Source organism: Ranitomeya imitator, chromosome 7, assembly GCF_032444005.1.
Source record: "Ranitomeya imitator isolate aRanImi1 chromosome 7, aRanImi1.pri, whole genome shotgun sequence".
Classification (NCBI taxonomy): domain Eukaryota; kingdom Metazoa; phylum Chordata; class Amphibia; order Anura; family Dendrobatidae; genus Ranitomeya; species Ranitomeya imitator.
The window spans coordinates 177,320,375-177,336,123 of record NC_091288.1 but is presented as its reverse complement, the minus strand read 5'-3'; the positions used below and the strand labels follow the sequence as shown (position 1 = coordinate 177,336,123).

General features: G+C 49.1%; 1 protein-coding gene across 5 annotated transcripts in view; it reads right to left on the bottom strand.

Moving 5' to 3' along the window:
* MARF1 (meiosis regulator and mRNA stability factor 1) overlaps positions 1–15,749 on the bottom strand; it is a 60,961-nt gene that overhangs the window by 13,363 nt on the left and 31,849 nt on the right. For 4 of the 5 annotated variants that reach the window (XM_069734101.1, XM_069734102.1, XM_069734104.1 and 1 more), the window contains exons 18-22: positions 6,102–6,244; positions 5,815–5,948; positions 4,964–5,166; positions 4,125–4,355; positions 3,593–3,805 (exon numbers count right to left, since the gene is read on the bottom strand). In XM_069734101.1, coding sequence (XP_069590202.1) covers positions 3,593–3,805; positions 4,125–4,355; positions 4,964–5,166; positions 5,815–5,948; positions 6,102–6,244 — 924 coding nt within the window. Of the gene's footprint in view, positions 1–3,592; positions 3,806–4,124; positions 4,356–4,561; positions 4,790–4,963; positions 5,167–5,814; positions 5,949–6,101; positions 6,245–15,749 lie in introns of all 5 variants that reach the window. The other variant, XM_069734105.1, reaches the window with a different exon arrangement.

Sequence of the window (15,749 nt, the reverse complement as noted above, 5' to 3'; positions counted from 1 at the left end):
CAGAACATTGGTGATGCAGTGTGGTCTGCACGGACGCCACAGGGATAGGGCCACTGTACAGCCGAGGGTAGAACCTGGTGGACAGGGCAGATGTCCGGCAATAAAAAGGCCTGGCTGCAGAGGAGGATACTGGAGGTAAAACACCAGTGCTCCTCTGTACAACATGGGGAGATCGGCGCCCTTTTAGGGAAAAAAACCGTCGCCCAAAAAAGGTCAGCTCAGGTAGTGGCTCCCACGTCGCAGGAGAGGATACGGTGAGGTGAAACTCCCGTGCTCGCCTGTTGTTGGTTCGGGGGAGATCGGACCTTGAAAGAATCCGCCGCCCCCTTCGTCCGGAATAGATTAAAAAGAAAAAATCAGAGATGAAAAATCAGTGTGCCTCCTACGGACACTAAGCTTGAACTGGGTGTCTGGAAGCCAGTACGAGGGTGTATACTGCAGGGGAGGAGCTAACCTTTTTTTGTCTCAGCTTAGTGTCAGCCTCCTAGTGACAGCAGCATAACCCATGGTCCTGTGTCCCCCAATGAGGCGAAGGAGAAAAGACTGTTTTGGATGAGAGTTGCGATATGGCAAGATCCACACAATGAGAGAATCAACTCCATCATGTCCTTGGAGAAAGGATATTTAGCTTCCGTGGCCTTTTGAGCCGTAAATCGCTTCTCCGGGTGTTCCCCATGTTTTTGGACAATGTCCTGAAGCTCAGGGTGATTAGCAAATCTCTTTTGAACGCGTTTAGTCTTTTTAAAAGGACGACGTGTTTCTGAGTGGATACAGATTCCTTGTCCACCATTAGTGTTTTGTTGACTGCCTCAATAAGGGAGTCAAGTGTCTCCTGACCGATAGAGGAGTCTTTGGTTAAAGATTCCTCCGACTCGTATTCTGAGTCATGTACGCTGTGACCCTCGGGGGAGAGGGGGGCGAGAAGATGAGCTCGCAGATGCTGAAGCTCAAGCGTGTATGGGAGACGAGGGAAGGGTCCTTTTCCTGGCACCCCGAGATTCCCGTAGTACAGTATGCCCCCTGTGGACAGACGGCCCCGCACCGGCACCAGATTCCGTCACAATCGACAGAGGTGAGTTCTGGCTTAGGGAGGATCCCCGAAAAGAGTCCAATGCCTTGACCAAGGAATCAATTGAACGTGACAAGGACACGGCCCACTCAGGAGGGTTAGGCTTGGCAGGGTCAGTGGAGACATGGGAGGTGGAGGCAGAAGGCTGCTGCGCACAGGCCAGGTCACAGTTCTGGCACAAGGGGGTATTGTGGGCACGTGGCAACGCAGAACTGCAAGTGGCACATGAAGTAAAAAACAGTGTGCTTTTTATTGCCTCTTTTTTCCTCCTTAGATTGAGACATAGTGTATGTCTATTCCTCCAATAAACTGCGATAGCAGGGCTATGGGTGCAGAGAAGGGGTTAAGCTTTTCCCTATGGCGTGGAGCAGCTTGCCCACGGTCCTGTGCTGGTGTCCCCAGGGAGGAAGAGAGGGAAGTAGCGTTTTCGGCTGAATTTCCCCACAGAAGTGGAGTCCCAAGATGGCGCCTGAGATTTGCAGGGCTCTTCTCGTTTAGAGCGAGAAGCGCCTGAGTACTGGGCGGGGCTCCGGCGGTGGGCAGGATTTTTGAACTGCGGCCTAGTCCGGCTGAAGAAGCCGGGGACTAAATCTGTGGAGCCGGCCGGTGGAGCGCGCCAGCGCCAAATGATCGCCGCAGGTACCTCTCCCCAGGGACCCGGATCGCACCTTCCCACGCCGGCAGCGTGAGGAAGGGCAGTACTCACCGGGAAGGGAACCACCTCCAGCTCAATCGATCCCCCTATGCCGGGGGATGGAGAGCGTCCTGATGTGTGCCTGCTGCAGGGGACTCACAGCTACTATGGGGACTACATGACGCAGTCAGGTGAGGGCTTAATTGCGGAGGAGCTCGGGAGATGCACATAAGGTTACGTTCACATTTGTGTTGTTGGGCGCAGCGTCGGCGACGCAACCAACAACGCGTTTTGCGACGCATGCGTTGTCATAAGATCCTACAGATCAGGAATTTCGGCGCAGGGAAAACGCTACAAGTAGCGTCTTCTGCGCCCTGTCTTGTGCATCTATATGACGCAATGACGCATGGGTCGTAAAACGCAGTACACCGCATACCGGCGCATGTCCATGCGCCCCCCCCCCCCATGTTAAAGATAGGGGCGCATGACGCATGCGTCGACGACGCTGCGCCCAACAACGCAAATGTGAATGTAGCCTTAGAGGTATACTCTATGTGCTCGCCATCTTACAGGGGGGAGATCGGGACCGTATAGGAACAGTCGCCCTAGCGTAGATTAGGCGTGCCCCAAACGTTGCAGGAGAGGTACGGGGAGGTATACTCGCCGTGCTCGCCTGTTGATGGTTCGGGGGGAGAGCGGACCCGGAAAAGGAATCTGTCGCCCCCTTCACTCAGTTAATTAAAAAATAAAAATTTACACAAAATAAAATATAAAAACGTTGGGGTCTGAAAACAGACCCAAGTGCTTCCTACAGACACGAAGCAAGAACTGGGTCGTTATTGGCCAGTCAAGGGGTGTATACTGCAGAGGAGGAGTTAATTCTTTGTGTTTACTTGGTGTCCTCCTAGTGGCAAGCAGCATAACACCCATGATCCTGTGTCCCCCAATGAGGCGTAGGAGAAAAGTTGCGTTACTTTACCCTCAAACTTTCTCATAAGGAATAATTGTACAAAATGGACCCCACAGTTTGTTATGAAGTTTCCAATAAGCTATATGTGGTTGTAAACTACTGTGTGATCACACATCTGGGATCGGAAGGGAAAGAGTATGATTTGGCTTTGAAATGCAGATTTCGATTGTGGGTGCCATTACCACAGGCCTAATGGTGCAATATCAGCAGAAAGTATCAGAAGTGACCCCATTTTGGAAACTAGACTTCATGATCAATGCATCTAAAAAGGTGCAGTGACTATTTTGGTCCTACAGGTGGTTTCCAAAATGAGGAAAAATGAAGCATGTAGTGTATGTTGAAGAGTGAAAAATTGCATCTATGCTTACTTAGTGCCCAATGTGTGCTTCAGGAAAAATGCAGAAAAGTCTCAAGTCGGATGTTCCTTCCACAGCAATGCTACATGCAGTCGCCAACTATGGGGCTCAGAAGGCAATTTGAATTTTAGAGGGTAGGGAGGGTGATAGGAAACATGTTGCTTTGTGATAACAGGAACACAGAAACCCTCTTTTTCCATTGATAGACCCGAGTGGGGGCTTCTTTCTTAGAGGGAGTTGAAGTTTTTATTGGTACCACTTTGGATACGTTCACATTAATCCTGTGCTCTACAGTGGGCATTTCAGGGTTTCCCCTCTAAATCCCCCCCCCCCCCAAAAAAAAAGTACATAAGATCTGTGAATTATACACCGACACAGCCTGCTAGACCTTGCTTATAGTAGGGTCTAAAAGGCCACCGTAACACAGGACCATGACTGGAGTTGCCATATCAGCTTGCCAGACCCAAAAGGGTCCAGTAGGGTTAAAGAGTGAGCGCTCGCCGTCTGCTAAAATATATCACTGCGCTCACCCCAACTATTTATCCCCTAAACAGAGCACCCACCTGTGGAACGGCTCCCAATAGCTCCTCCAGGCTATTATAGCCATATTGCTTGGGTTGTACCACTTCCCCAATATACTTGCTGTACGCAGTTGGGAATTCATGTAGGAAGATCTGCTGGTAGTGATAAGTATGCAGCAATGAGCGCACATTCTTCGCAAAGATATAAAGGGACGTCAGCTGCAGGCAGTCTTCATTCATGTCATTTATATGCACCTGTAACATAAGGACAGAGCTTCTAAAGTGCACATAGACAGAGCAGAGTCAAGAGACTGCTTATTTTATAGTTTGTGGTAGAAGTAGAGCGAAAAAAAGAGTCAGGCCAAACATCTCAAATAACTTTGGGCCAACAATTAGTCTTGTAAAGGCTCCCATACACATGCATGAGTTTTGAAAAGAAAAACAAGCCATTGGCGAACAATGGTTTCCGATCTTGAGAACAAAATGATTGAGCATGTTGTATTTTGACATGCCCAATCCTGTTATTGGGGGAAGAATTGAACAACCTAAAGCACAAAAGGTGAGCACGACATACCTCAACCAAGTAGGGAAGGCTTTTTAGTAGTTCAGTAAAGGACACAAATCCATATTCACATGGATTAAGTGGAACGCCATGGAAAGTTTCATATATCTGATGGAGCTGGTTAACGGTGAGTAAACACAGGTCATCCCAGGACATGAGCAGAATCAGGAGCTGTGTAGTTAATGAACGCAGAGACTTTCGGTTAATCAGCTCGATCTGCTTCCCAGAAGCCGTATCAATCACCTGGAAAGAAAGTGAGATCTAGATTAAAGACATATTCCCCATCGTCACCATATGAGGATTGTTCTATGATCACTCCAACTCCGTGGCTACCTGTGTGACTAGTCTGAGCTCGGCATCACCTGCCACCACCGTGACCCAACCATCCACCCAGTGTCTATAAAACACGAGTGCAGAATAGATGGTGCAGGACATTTAGGGTTTGTTACCTTCACCACGTGGCACAGTTTCTGCATCAATGCCGGTACAGAGCTGACGTCATAGTCGTGGAGCCTCAGGCTGTAGCCAAATGTCTTGCCATAGTCAGTAAGCAAGTCAGGCACCATTAAGGTGGAGTCTTTCTGAGAGCGCAGAAGCTTTACCAGCTGGGAAGCCAAAGCTTTAATACGCTCCATTTCTGTCAGGGTCAACATTTTTTCCTCACCACACTCTAAAACCTACAAGGAACGAGCAATGCAGAGATTTCAGCCCCATAATTAAGGCGGGCACAACAACTAATATGGTCCCATCTAAAAGGGATATTATCACATACTCATGGGATAAGAAATGATCGTGTTACATGTTACATACAGTGTGATCACGACAATTTGATTCTTTTTTTCTCCACTCACCTGTAAAACGTCTGGTATGGCTTCGAATAGGTCAATCAATTTGGTAAACCCGTAATATGTAAGTTTACATTGTCTGCCGAAATGGTGGTGGTAGGACGGAATAAACTTATTAAATGCCATTCTGAAATGAGGCTGGTGACGCAACAAGTCCACCACTTCCTTTGAAAACTGCTTCGTTCTCTCAATCTCTTCTGGGGTACGATCTTTAAAAAAAAAAAAAAAATAAGATAAAATAAATAAAAATTCTACTTTCAAGTCTCTATAATAATTTCAAACACACATACCCCCCCCAAAAAAGGGTCTTTGCAATTTCCTATAGCTCTATTACATCTCCAACATCGCCCATTCTCGAAATGCACATAGAAAATGGAAGGTGTCCACCATGTAAAACTATAGTCGCACATGACAAAGTTAAAGAGGACCTGTCACCAGGATTAAAGCAGGCAGTTTCTGCTCTTATTTTATTCTTTTGACTCCCCAGAGTATCTCTTTATGAAAAAAGGAAGAGGCTCGCTCATCGGCTGTGCAACACTTCCAATTTCAGATTCCGCTGCATGCAAATCCTCCTGGCAGAGTATATGGATGAGAGAGACGTGTAATCCTACCATTTGCTTCAGTGCTAGGCTAGAATTATGGGCTCCTATAGTGAGGAAGGTAAGGGACTCCAACTTTAGGGTGAGGTCACAAATTGGAACAAGCACCAAGCCACTGTCAGCTGCAGCAGAACGACTATAGAGCACTTTACAGCTTTGGATGTGGTGCACCAATACAACTCCACACACAGGACCGAACACCGAGAACGGAGGGCAAGTGTCAGAAGAATGGGTTATTACACCAATGCTTTATCTTACCTCGTTTGGGAATGGAGAGCACAATCTCATTTTCTTGCTGAGAAACGCATATTGTGGTATCAGGTATCTCTGATACTATGTCGGCCAATTCACATACTCCATATTCGGTTACATCCCAGTCTCTTGAAAAGCACCTGTTGAGCATCCACAGCAAAATAAGAAATTGTATTGTTTGGAGAAGGGGGGGGAAAGGGGTGGGGGGTTGGAAATGGGACACAGCTAGATGGAATCAATGGAAATCGTATGGTCTGCAGAGCACCAGATAGCCATTATTTGTTTGTACGTACCAATGATAAGCTTGTAAGAACTCTCTTACAATGACCTGCTTGCTGGCTTGTGACTTCAGGAGCTTTAATAGATCTTGGGTAAACCGCTTCACCTGTGCTCTGTGAGTTAGAGTTAAGAAGCGTTTTGAGCCCATACCAAGGATCTGAAAGTTAGTAAGTTATACAAATTAGAATAAAGGGCTAAAAAAATTTTTTAAATAAGATATTTTTTTGTTATTGTACTTTGAGCTTAATGGTTTCAATAAGCATTTATTGAAGGGGGAGAAAAAAACAAAAAACAAAACACACACACACCACAACTAAATTTTCCAAGAGAAAGCCACCAGAAAAATGGATTGGTTTATGGCTTGGAAGCCTTAAGTAGGTCAAAAGAAGGTGAAATAGTGATTTGTGTGTACTCACCGTAAAATCCCTTTCTCCGAGCCACTCATTGGGGGACACAGGACCGTGGTGTATGCTGCTGCCACTAGGAGGCTGACACTAAGCAAATACAAAAAGGGTTGGCTCCTCCTCTGCAGTATACACCGCCAACTGGTTCCGTATCATGCCAGTTCGTAGCAAAGCGGTAGGAGATTAACAAGATTTAACCGTAGGAACAACATGTCAGAGACTAAAACACTTATAGGCAACAAGCCAAAACAAGGGTGGGTGCTGTGTCCCCCAATGAGTGGCTCGGAGACAAGGATTGTACGGCGAGTACACAAAAATCCCTATTTCTCTATCGCCACATTGGGGGGACATAGGACCGTGGGACGTCCAAAAGCAGTCCCTGGGTGGGAAACAACAACCCAACAGTGTAAACTTATGGCACCTGCTGTCTACAAGTGCGCTACCGCTGCCTGCAGAATACCCCTACCCAGGCTTGCATCTGAAGATGCCCGAGTATGGACATTGTAATGCTTTGAAAAGGTGTGCAGGCTAGACGGGGTCGCACCTTTGCAAACCTGCTCTGCAGACGCTTGATACCGAATGGCCCAGGAAGCACCCACCGTCCGAGCAGGGTGTGCCCTGAGGCCTGCAGGGATAGGCTTGCCTCTGACGCGGTAGGCCTCTTGAATAGTCGACCGAATCCATCTGGCGATTGTCGACCTAGAAGCGGCCAGTCCCTTCCGGTGTCCCGCCGGGAGCACAAATAGAGCATCCGTCTGTCAAAAAGATGCCGTCCTGGACATGTACTTCCTGAGAGCTCTAACAAGATCCAAGGAGTGAAGAGCCTTCTCCACGCGGTGCGATGGAGTAGGGCAAAGGCACGGAAGTACGATATCCTCATTGAGGTAGAAGGAAGACACCACCTTGGGAGGAAACTAGGGGACGGTCTGAGAACCACCTTGTCCCGGTGGAATGTAAGGAACGGCGTCCGACAGTAAAGAGCAGCCAACTTCGAGACTAGTCTGATCGAGGTAATAGCGACGAGAGGCCACCTTCCATGAAAGGAGAGATAGAGAGATGTCCTGCAACGGCTCGAAGGGAGATTCCTGCAGGACACATAGGACCAGATTAAGGTCCCAAGCCTCTAGAGGCGCTTTGTAGGGAGGCACCACGTGAGAGACTCCCTGAAAGAACGTTCTGACCTGAGGTTTGGAAGCAATTTTTAGTTGAAAAAGGACCGACAAGGCCGAGACCTGCCCTTTAAGGGAACTCTGCGAAAGCCCCAAGTCCAGACCGGATTGGAGGAAATCCAGGATGGTAGGGATGTTGAAAAGCATCAGAGGGCGACCTCTGCTTCTGCACCATTCAAAGAAGATCCTCCAGGTCCGATGGTAGATGCGCGATGACACCGGCTTTCGGGCACTGATCAAGGTGGAAACTACCTCACGGGAAAAACCCTGCTTGAGTCAGAACCCAGGATTCAACGGCCAAGCCATCAAACACAGGGCCCCTGAGTTCTGGTGGTACATCGGGCCCTGAGAAAGTAGATCCGGACGATCTGGTAGGCGCCAAAGAAAATGTCTGCGATGAGCTAAACCAGCTCTGCATACCACACCTGGCAAGGCCAATCCGGTGCGATGAGAGTTACCAGGACACCCTCTGCCCTGATCTTCCTGATGACTCTGGGAAGCAGGGGCAGGTGGGGGTTAACTGGTAAGGAAGGCGAAACTGACTCCAAAAAAAGGACTGGCACATCCGCCCCGATTGCTCTTGGATCTTGGGACCAGGCCACAAACTGATGTACCTTGGCATTTAACCAGGAAGCCATCAAGTCTACATCCAGAGTACCCCAGCGAAGGCAGATTTGTTGGAAAATGTCCTGATGGAGAGACCAACTCTCCTGAGAAAAGGCCTTGTCGGCTGAGGAAATCCATGGCCCAATTCTCCACTCCTGGAATGTGAACGGCCGATAGACAGTGGTTGTGTTCGGGCCAGCGAAGAAGGTGCTCTACCTCGCGCATTGCAGCTCTGCTGCGGGTGCCCCCCTGATGATTTATATAAGCCACAGCCGTGGCATTGTCTGACTGGATACAGATGGGGCGGCCTGCAAGGAGACGATGGAACCGCTTTAGGGACAGCCGAATCGCACGCATCTCCAGGATATTGATTGGAAGACGAGACTCGTGAGGAGTACAGGTTCCCTGTGCAGTGTGATGGCGAAAGACCGCTCCCCAGCCTAGGAGACTGGCGTCGGTAGTGACTACCAGCCAATGGACTGGGAGGAAGGACCTTCCTTGGAGAAGAGAGAGGATTGGAGCATCCACCACTGGAGTGTGCTTGACCCGAGGGGGAAGAAAGGACACAGTTGGTCGAGGGAAAAATGGGCTCCCGTCCATGCGTCCAGCAGAGCGTGCTGGAGGGGACGGAGGTGTAGCTGCGCAAATGGAATTGCCTCCATTGCGGCCACCATCTTTGCGAGAATCCTCATGCCGAAACAGATGGAACAGGGGGATGGCTGATGAAGCTTCCAGACCCCCAGTTAAAGAACCAGGACCTTGTCCCGAGGAAGAAGCACCAACCCTAGGGAGGTGTCCAGGGTCATGCCCAGGAAGGAGATCCGTTGAGCTGGAACAGGAGATGACTTTAAATTGATCAACCAGCCCAGCTGACAGAGTATCCAAGGAAATGCGGACGCACTCCTCGCAGGCTTGGAAAGATGGGCCTTTGACCAGTAAGTTGTCTAGGTATGGAAGCACAACTAGATCCCGAGAAAGCAGAATTGCCATGATAGCCGCCATGCCGAAAGGCAAGGCCGTGAACTGAAAGTGTTCCTCTCCGACGGCGAAGCAACTTTTGATGAGGTGGGAAGATTTGAATGTGGAGGTACGCATCCCGGATGTCAATGGATGCTAAGAATTCGCCGTGTTCCATTGAGGCAATGACGGAACGGAGAGATTCCATCCTGAAATGGCGGACTTTGACAAATCTGTCAAAGAGCTTTAGGTCCAGGATGGGCCTTACTGTTCCATCCTTTTTGGGGACCATAAACAGATTTGAATAAAAACTGCAGAATCTTTCGTTCTCTGGGACACGGACAATCACTCCGTCTTGTCGGAGCGACTGGATGGCCTGGAAAAAAGCCCGAGCGCGCATTCCCGCTTCGGGAGGGCGGGAAGCAAAAAACCGGGTTGGAGGGGGAAAGAAAGAAAAAAAAAAAAAAAAGAAAAAGAAGATCGATTTTGTAACCGGAGGACACCAGATCCCTGACCCACTCGTCGTGAACGACTGCGAGCCAGGCATGACGAAACAAGAGAAGGCGTCTGCCTACTTTGCTGGTGTCGTCCGGACGAGATTGCGAGTCATTTGGAAGATGGTTGGGGTCTGGATCCCCTGGATCTAGATTGTGTGGAGCGGCCCCTCCAGGAATGGATGGGCCTGTATGAAGCCTGAGGGCTTTTGTCTCCGCCGGCGCCCCGAACCAGGGGAACTGGCTGAGGAATGCCATGCGTAAGTGCCATGAAAAGGCCGAAAACGAGCCTGCGGCTGTGGTCGGAACGGTTGCCTGAATCTCTGCTACGGAAGGATAGCATTAAGCTACTTACTGGTAGCGGCATTTTTCGGAGGCCCATGACAGCACTACGAGAGAGGGGATCCGCCCTTCAGGAACAGGAAACCTACAGATACAAAAGGGCGGTACCTCTCCCTATGCATCAGTTGTATTTCAGAGCCTGAGAGGACTACCGCGGTTAGTAGCACACAAATATACATTATATACAGTTTATGTACAAAAATAATCCATCATATTGAACTATATACCACACGTGAGATCTATCTCATTATATATACTATAGGAAGTGCAACCCCCACGTGAATAGGGAGGGAACTAAGGGTGCTGTCATGGGCCTCCGAAAAATGCCGCTACCAGTAAGTAGCTTAATGCTTTATTCGGATTCCCATGACAGCACTACGAGAGAATTACAGAGATGTAAACTACCTTAGGGAGGGACTATAGCCTGCAGCATCCTTAACCCGAAGGTGAGATCAGAAGAGAACCCCAAGTCCAACCTATAGTGCTTGAAAAAGGTGGAAGGGGATGACCATGTAGCTGCCTTACATATCTGGTCGATCGACACTCCAGATCTTTCAGCCCAGGATGTAGCCATGGCGCGGGTGGAATGTGTCCTCAGATTCTGCGGAGCTGGACCTCCACCTGCAGTATAAGCCAGAGAGATAGCCTCCCTAATCCACTTCGCTAACGTGCACTTTGACACTTGAAGACCTTTCCTGGGACCTTGGAAGGATAGAAACAACGCATCCTCTCTCTTCCAAGCATCAGTGACTGATATATATTCTAACAGACATCTCCTAACATCTAATGTATGGAGTAACTCCTCTTTGGAATTAGAAGGATTAGGGAGAAATGACGGTAACACTATCTCCTGAGATCTGTGAAATTCTGAGGCCACTTTTGGTAAATAAGCTGGATCTGGTCTGAGGACTACTCTGTCCTGTAGAAATTCTGTATAAGGGGACAGCCTAGAAAGAGCCTGTATGTCTCCTACCCTACGAGCAGATGTAATTGCCACCAAAAATGCTGTTTTGAGGGATAGTAATTTAAGTGAGGCTGAATGTAAAGGCTCAAACGGTTCTTTAGTCAAGGCTGAGAGGACTAGGTTGAGATCCCAAGGCATTGACCTATTCCTGTGTATAGGTCTGGATCTACTAGCTGCTTTGATGAACCTTAATACCCAATAATTACCAGCAATGTTACAAGAAAATAGGGCCCCTAGGGCTGAGACTTGTACTTTTAGTGTACTTGTGGATAGATTTAGCTCTAGCCCCCTCTGCAGGAATTCTAGAATCTGGTTGATTGGTATACCCTCTTCAATATTAAAATTTGAAGAAGCCAGAAACTTCCTCCAAGTTCTAGAGTAGATCTTAGTTGTTATGAGTTTCCTACTCTTCATAAGGGTATCAATGAGGTTTGGAGAAAATCCTCTGTTTTTTTAACAGTGACCTCTCAAAGACCATGCCGTCAAATGGAGACCCTTCACTTGTGGATCGGACCTTGATGGAGTAAGTCCGGAATGTCCGGCAGTACCCAGGGGTCTTCCACAGACATGGTCCTGAGCCAGGAGAACCAAGCCCTTCGGGGCCAGAACGGAGCGATCAGTATGATTCTCGCTTGATCCTCCCTTATCTTTCTGACCACCAGAAGTATCAGGCTTAGCGGGGGGAACGCATAAGCCAACCGGAAATCCCATCTGATCAGGAAGGCATCCACTGCCAGCGGATATTCCCTGGGATTCGAGGAACAGAATTTTCTTGTTTTTCTGTTGTCCTTGTTGGCAAATAAGTCCACCTCTGGATGACCCCACCTGCGGACAATCTGGTTGAAGATTTTTGTGTTCAGAGACCATTCTCCTTGTCTTAAGGTGTTTCGACTTAGAAAGTCTGCTCTTATATTTTCCTTCCCTTTTATATGTACTGCGGATAAAGATAGAAAATGGTTTTCCGCTATCTGGAGCAGGCGGTCCGCTATTTCCATCAAGGACTCGGAGCGAGTTCCACCTTGGTGATTCACGTAGGCCACTGCCACCTGATTGTCGGAGAGGATTTTGACATGGTGACCCTGTAGATACACGAGGAGTTTCTTAATTGAGAATTTAATTGCCATCAACTCCTTCTGATTGGAAGAGGCTGACGTTTGGGGGTCCCATAGACCCTGAACTACAACGTCACCCATATGTGCCCCCCACCCCGTGGGGCTGGCGTCCGTTGTGATTACCCGAGTCACCTGTGTCACCCAGGGAACTCCTGCTGACAGATTGTCTTCCTCTAGCCACCATCTAAGATGCAAGAACCACTGGACTCAATGTCATCTGACCCTGCAAGGAACCTTGTAAGGCTCTATCATAATGCAGTACGTCAAACTGTAAAGGCCTGGAGTGGAACTGAGCCCAACGGACGGCGGGAATACAGGAAGTTAGGGAACCTAACAAAGACATAGCCTGTCTAAGGGTCATGGATGGTTTATTAATTGCTTTTAACACCTGTTGTTGGATATGAAGTAATTTATCAGGCGGAAGACAGCATTGTTGGGACTCGGAATTTAACAGCAGCCCTAGGAATCTCTGGGTTTTTAGGGGTTGTAATCGGGATTTATCATAATTTATGATCCAGCCCAGATTCTCTAGCCTAGATATAGCTGTTTTAACCTGAGCGAGGCAATGGTCTACTGAGTTCCCAACTATTAGGAAATCATCCAGATAAGGGACAATGAGGATATCGGATTCACGTAAGTGCGCCATGACCTCCGCAACTATTTTAGTAAATACACGGGGAGATGCTGAGAGGCCGAAGGGAAGGGCTCTAAATTGAAAATGGCGAACAATACCTCCCATAGACACCGCCACACGTAGAAACCTCTGGAAGTTTCCGTGGATAGGAACATGATAGTATGCATCCTTTAAGTCCACAACTACTATGAAGCAGTGTTTAAACAACATCTTTATTGCAGAGCTGATTGACTCCATTTTAAAGGTAGTATTAACCAGGTATTCATTAAGGGATTTAAGGTTAATAATAGTCCTGAATGATTTGTCTGGTTTTTGAATCAGAAAAAGAGGAGAGTAGAATCCTCTTCCTCTCTCTGACTCCGGAACCTCAATCAGTACATTTTTAAGGCATAAAGTCATGACCTCTGACTCTAAGGCCGTCTGCTCAATAGTGGAGGAACGTAAGGGGGTTAGCATAAACTTATCCCGAGGCCAGTGAATAAATTCCAACTTTAGACCTTCCGATATAATACCTCGGACCCAGACACTATTTGTGATGTTAGTCCATGCGGAAGAGAAGGCTGACAATCTCCCTCCCACAGGGATCGCTAGTCATTGGTCTGGTTTCTTACGTTCTTTTGAGGAACGGCGAAACATGTAACCCGTACCTCTCCTGCGTCTATCCTCCCATCTAAAATTCTCTCTAGAGGGTGAGGATGCGCACTTTCTTCCACGACCAAATCTCCTCCTGATGAATGGACGCCGGTAAGAAGCTGATGACAAATTAGGGAATTTCTTCTTATCATCCCCAGCCTTTTCGAGCAGCTCATCCAAGGTTGGCCCAAAGAGATATTCCCCTTTACATGGGATAGCGCATAACTTGGATCTTGACTGAATATCCCCTGACCAACACTTCAACCATAAGGCTCTACGAGCCGCGTTGGAGAGTCCTGCTGCTCTGGCCGCCATTCTGACCGAGTCCACCGACGCGTCTGACAGGAAAGCCGCAGCATCCTGAATCACTGGAAGCGCACTTAGAATAGAACTTCTGGAAGCGCCTTCTTTAAGCTGGGCCTGACGGGAAAGCTGAGTCTTAGGCTCTTCCAGGCCCATCGTATTTCTGACCGACTTAACTAGTTTATCCACCCGGTCCAGAGGCAGACAGAATCGGCCAGATTCCTCTTCTGATGACGAGGAAGAGAGAATTGAGCCATAAGAACCTTCGTCCTCTGTAGGATCCTGTCCCTCCAGGAACAGGAAACCAACTGATGCATAGGGAGAGGTACCGCCCTTTTGTATCTGTAGGTTTCCTGTTCCTGAAGGGCGGATCCCCTCTCTCGTAGTGCTGTCATGGGAATCCGAATAAAGTACTTTTTCCCCCCTGTAGCATCTGAAATCAGCTTGTCCAGCTTTTCACCAAAAAGACGGCCACTGAGATATGGCAGAGACATGAGGAACTTTTTAAATACGGAGTCCGCTCGCCAGTTCCTCAGGCATAGCGCTCTTCTAATTGCCACAGCGTTTGAAGCCGTAAGTGCAGAGCAGTTCGCCGCGTCCAGGGAAGCGTTTACCAAGTAAATCACCAGCCAAGGAAATTTGATTTGCTAGCTCCACTATGTCTGAAGGAAGGTCACTGTTCTGTAAGGCCTTATGCAGAGAGTCTGCCCAACAAGTCACGGCTTTGGCTACCCAGGTAGCAGGGAAGGAGGGAAAGAGTGCGGAGCCTGAAGCCTCAAAAGCTGAACGGGCAAGACTGTCAACTAGGCGGTCTGTGGGATCTTTGATAGAAGATACGTCCGGCACGGATAGGTTGGCCCTTAAAAACGTTTGTCTGGACGCTCACTATGTCGCTGAACTATGTCCTGGAACTCCGGGTGATTGGTAAACACCCTGTGAGTATGTTTGTTCCTTTAGAAGGACACCGAATTATTTGTACTGGGAGGTCGCTGGTTCCTCATCAACCTGAATGGACTGGTTGACAGCCTCAATGACAATATCTATAGTGCTCTGAACCTGGCGACTCCAGATCTAGAGGCCCATCAGACTCAGGATCAGAGTCCTGGTCAGAAAAGATGCCTGGGGAGTGAGAGCGGGAAGCGGAGCTAACGGACGCCGAGGCACCAGAGGGCGAGCTACGGACGCGCTTCCTAGATGGCTGCTTAAAATGAGTGCGGCCCCTGCAGGCTGAAGACTCCGCAGCCGTAGGGGAAGCTTCCTGAATAGGTGGATTAGTGGTCCTGCTCCTGGTTGGATCCTGGAGGGACTCAATGGCTTTAGTCAAAGAAGCCATAGATTGCGAAAGTGACAAAGCCCACTCAGGGGGACTGGTCACCACGGGCTAGTTTGCGGCGGGGGGCTCCTGAGCGCATATTGTCTGTTAACCTCTGTGCAGGACTGTGGGGCACCTGTGCAGCTAGTAAAGCGAAGCACTGTGCAGGAGTATGAGGGCCTGTGTCAACGTGCAGCGCACCTACCCAGGTCTGGTGTCCAGATGCCGCACTGAGACCAGGGGGAGAAGGTGGCGTTGAGGCTCCTCGTTGTCCCAAGATGGCCGCCGAGAGTTTGTGCGGCGCTTCTCGCAGTGTGACGCACGCTGTGGGCAGAACGCGGCCTAGCTGTGGCCCGGGACTAAATTAGCGGTGACCGGCCGCAAGATGCCGCGGTGCGCTCGGGAGCCCCCCACCCCAGCTAGACTCACCGCTTAAGATCCTCTTCGGGCGAGGTATGGGGGGGGGGGGGAATTCAGTTAACCTCGATCCGCCGCCCTCTTGATGAGGAGGTGGAGAGGGACTGGGAAGCTCCTTGCAGCACCGCTGTTCTTCAGTGGTGGAGCAGAGGGAGGGCGGCCGGACTGTGCTCATGGAAAGTGCCTCTGTGTATCCTAAGGGTTCACTCCCCTAGGACAGGGGTCCCCAACTCCAGTCCTCAAGGCCCACCAACAGGTCATGTTTTCAGGATTTCCTTTGCATTGCACAGGTGATGCAATTATTACCTGGGCAAA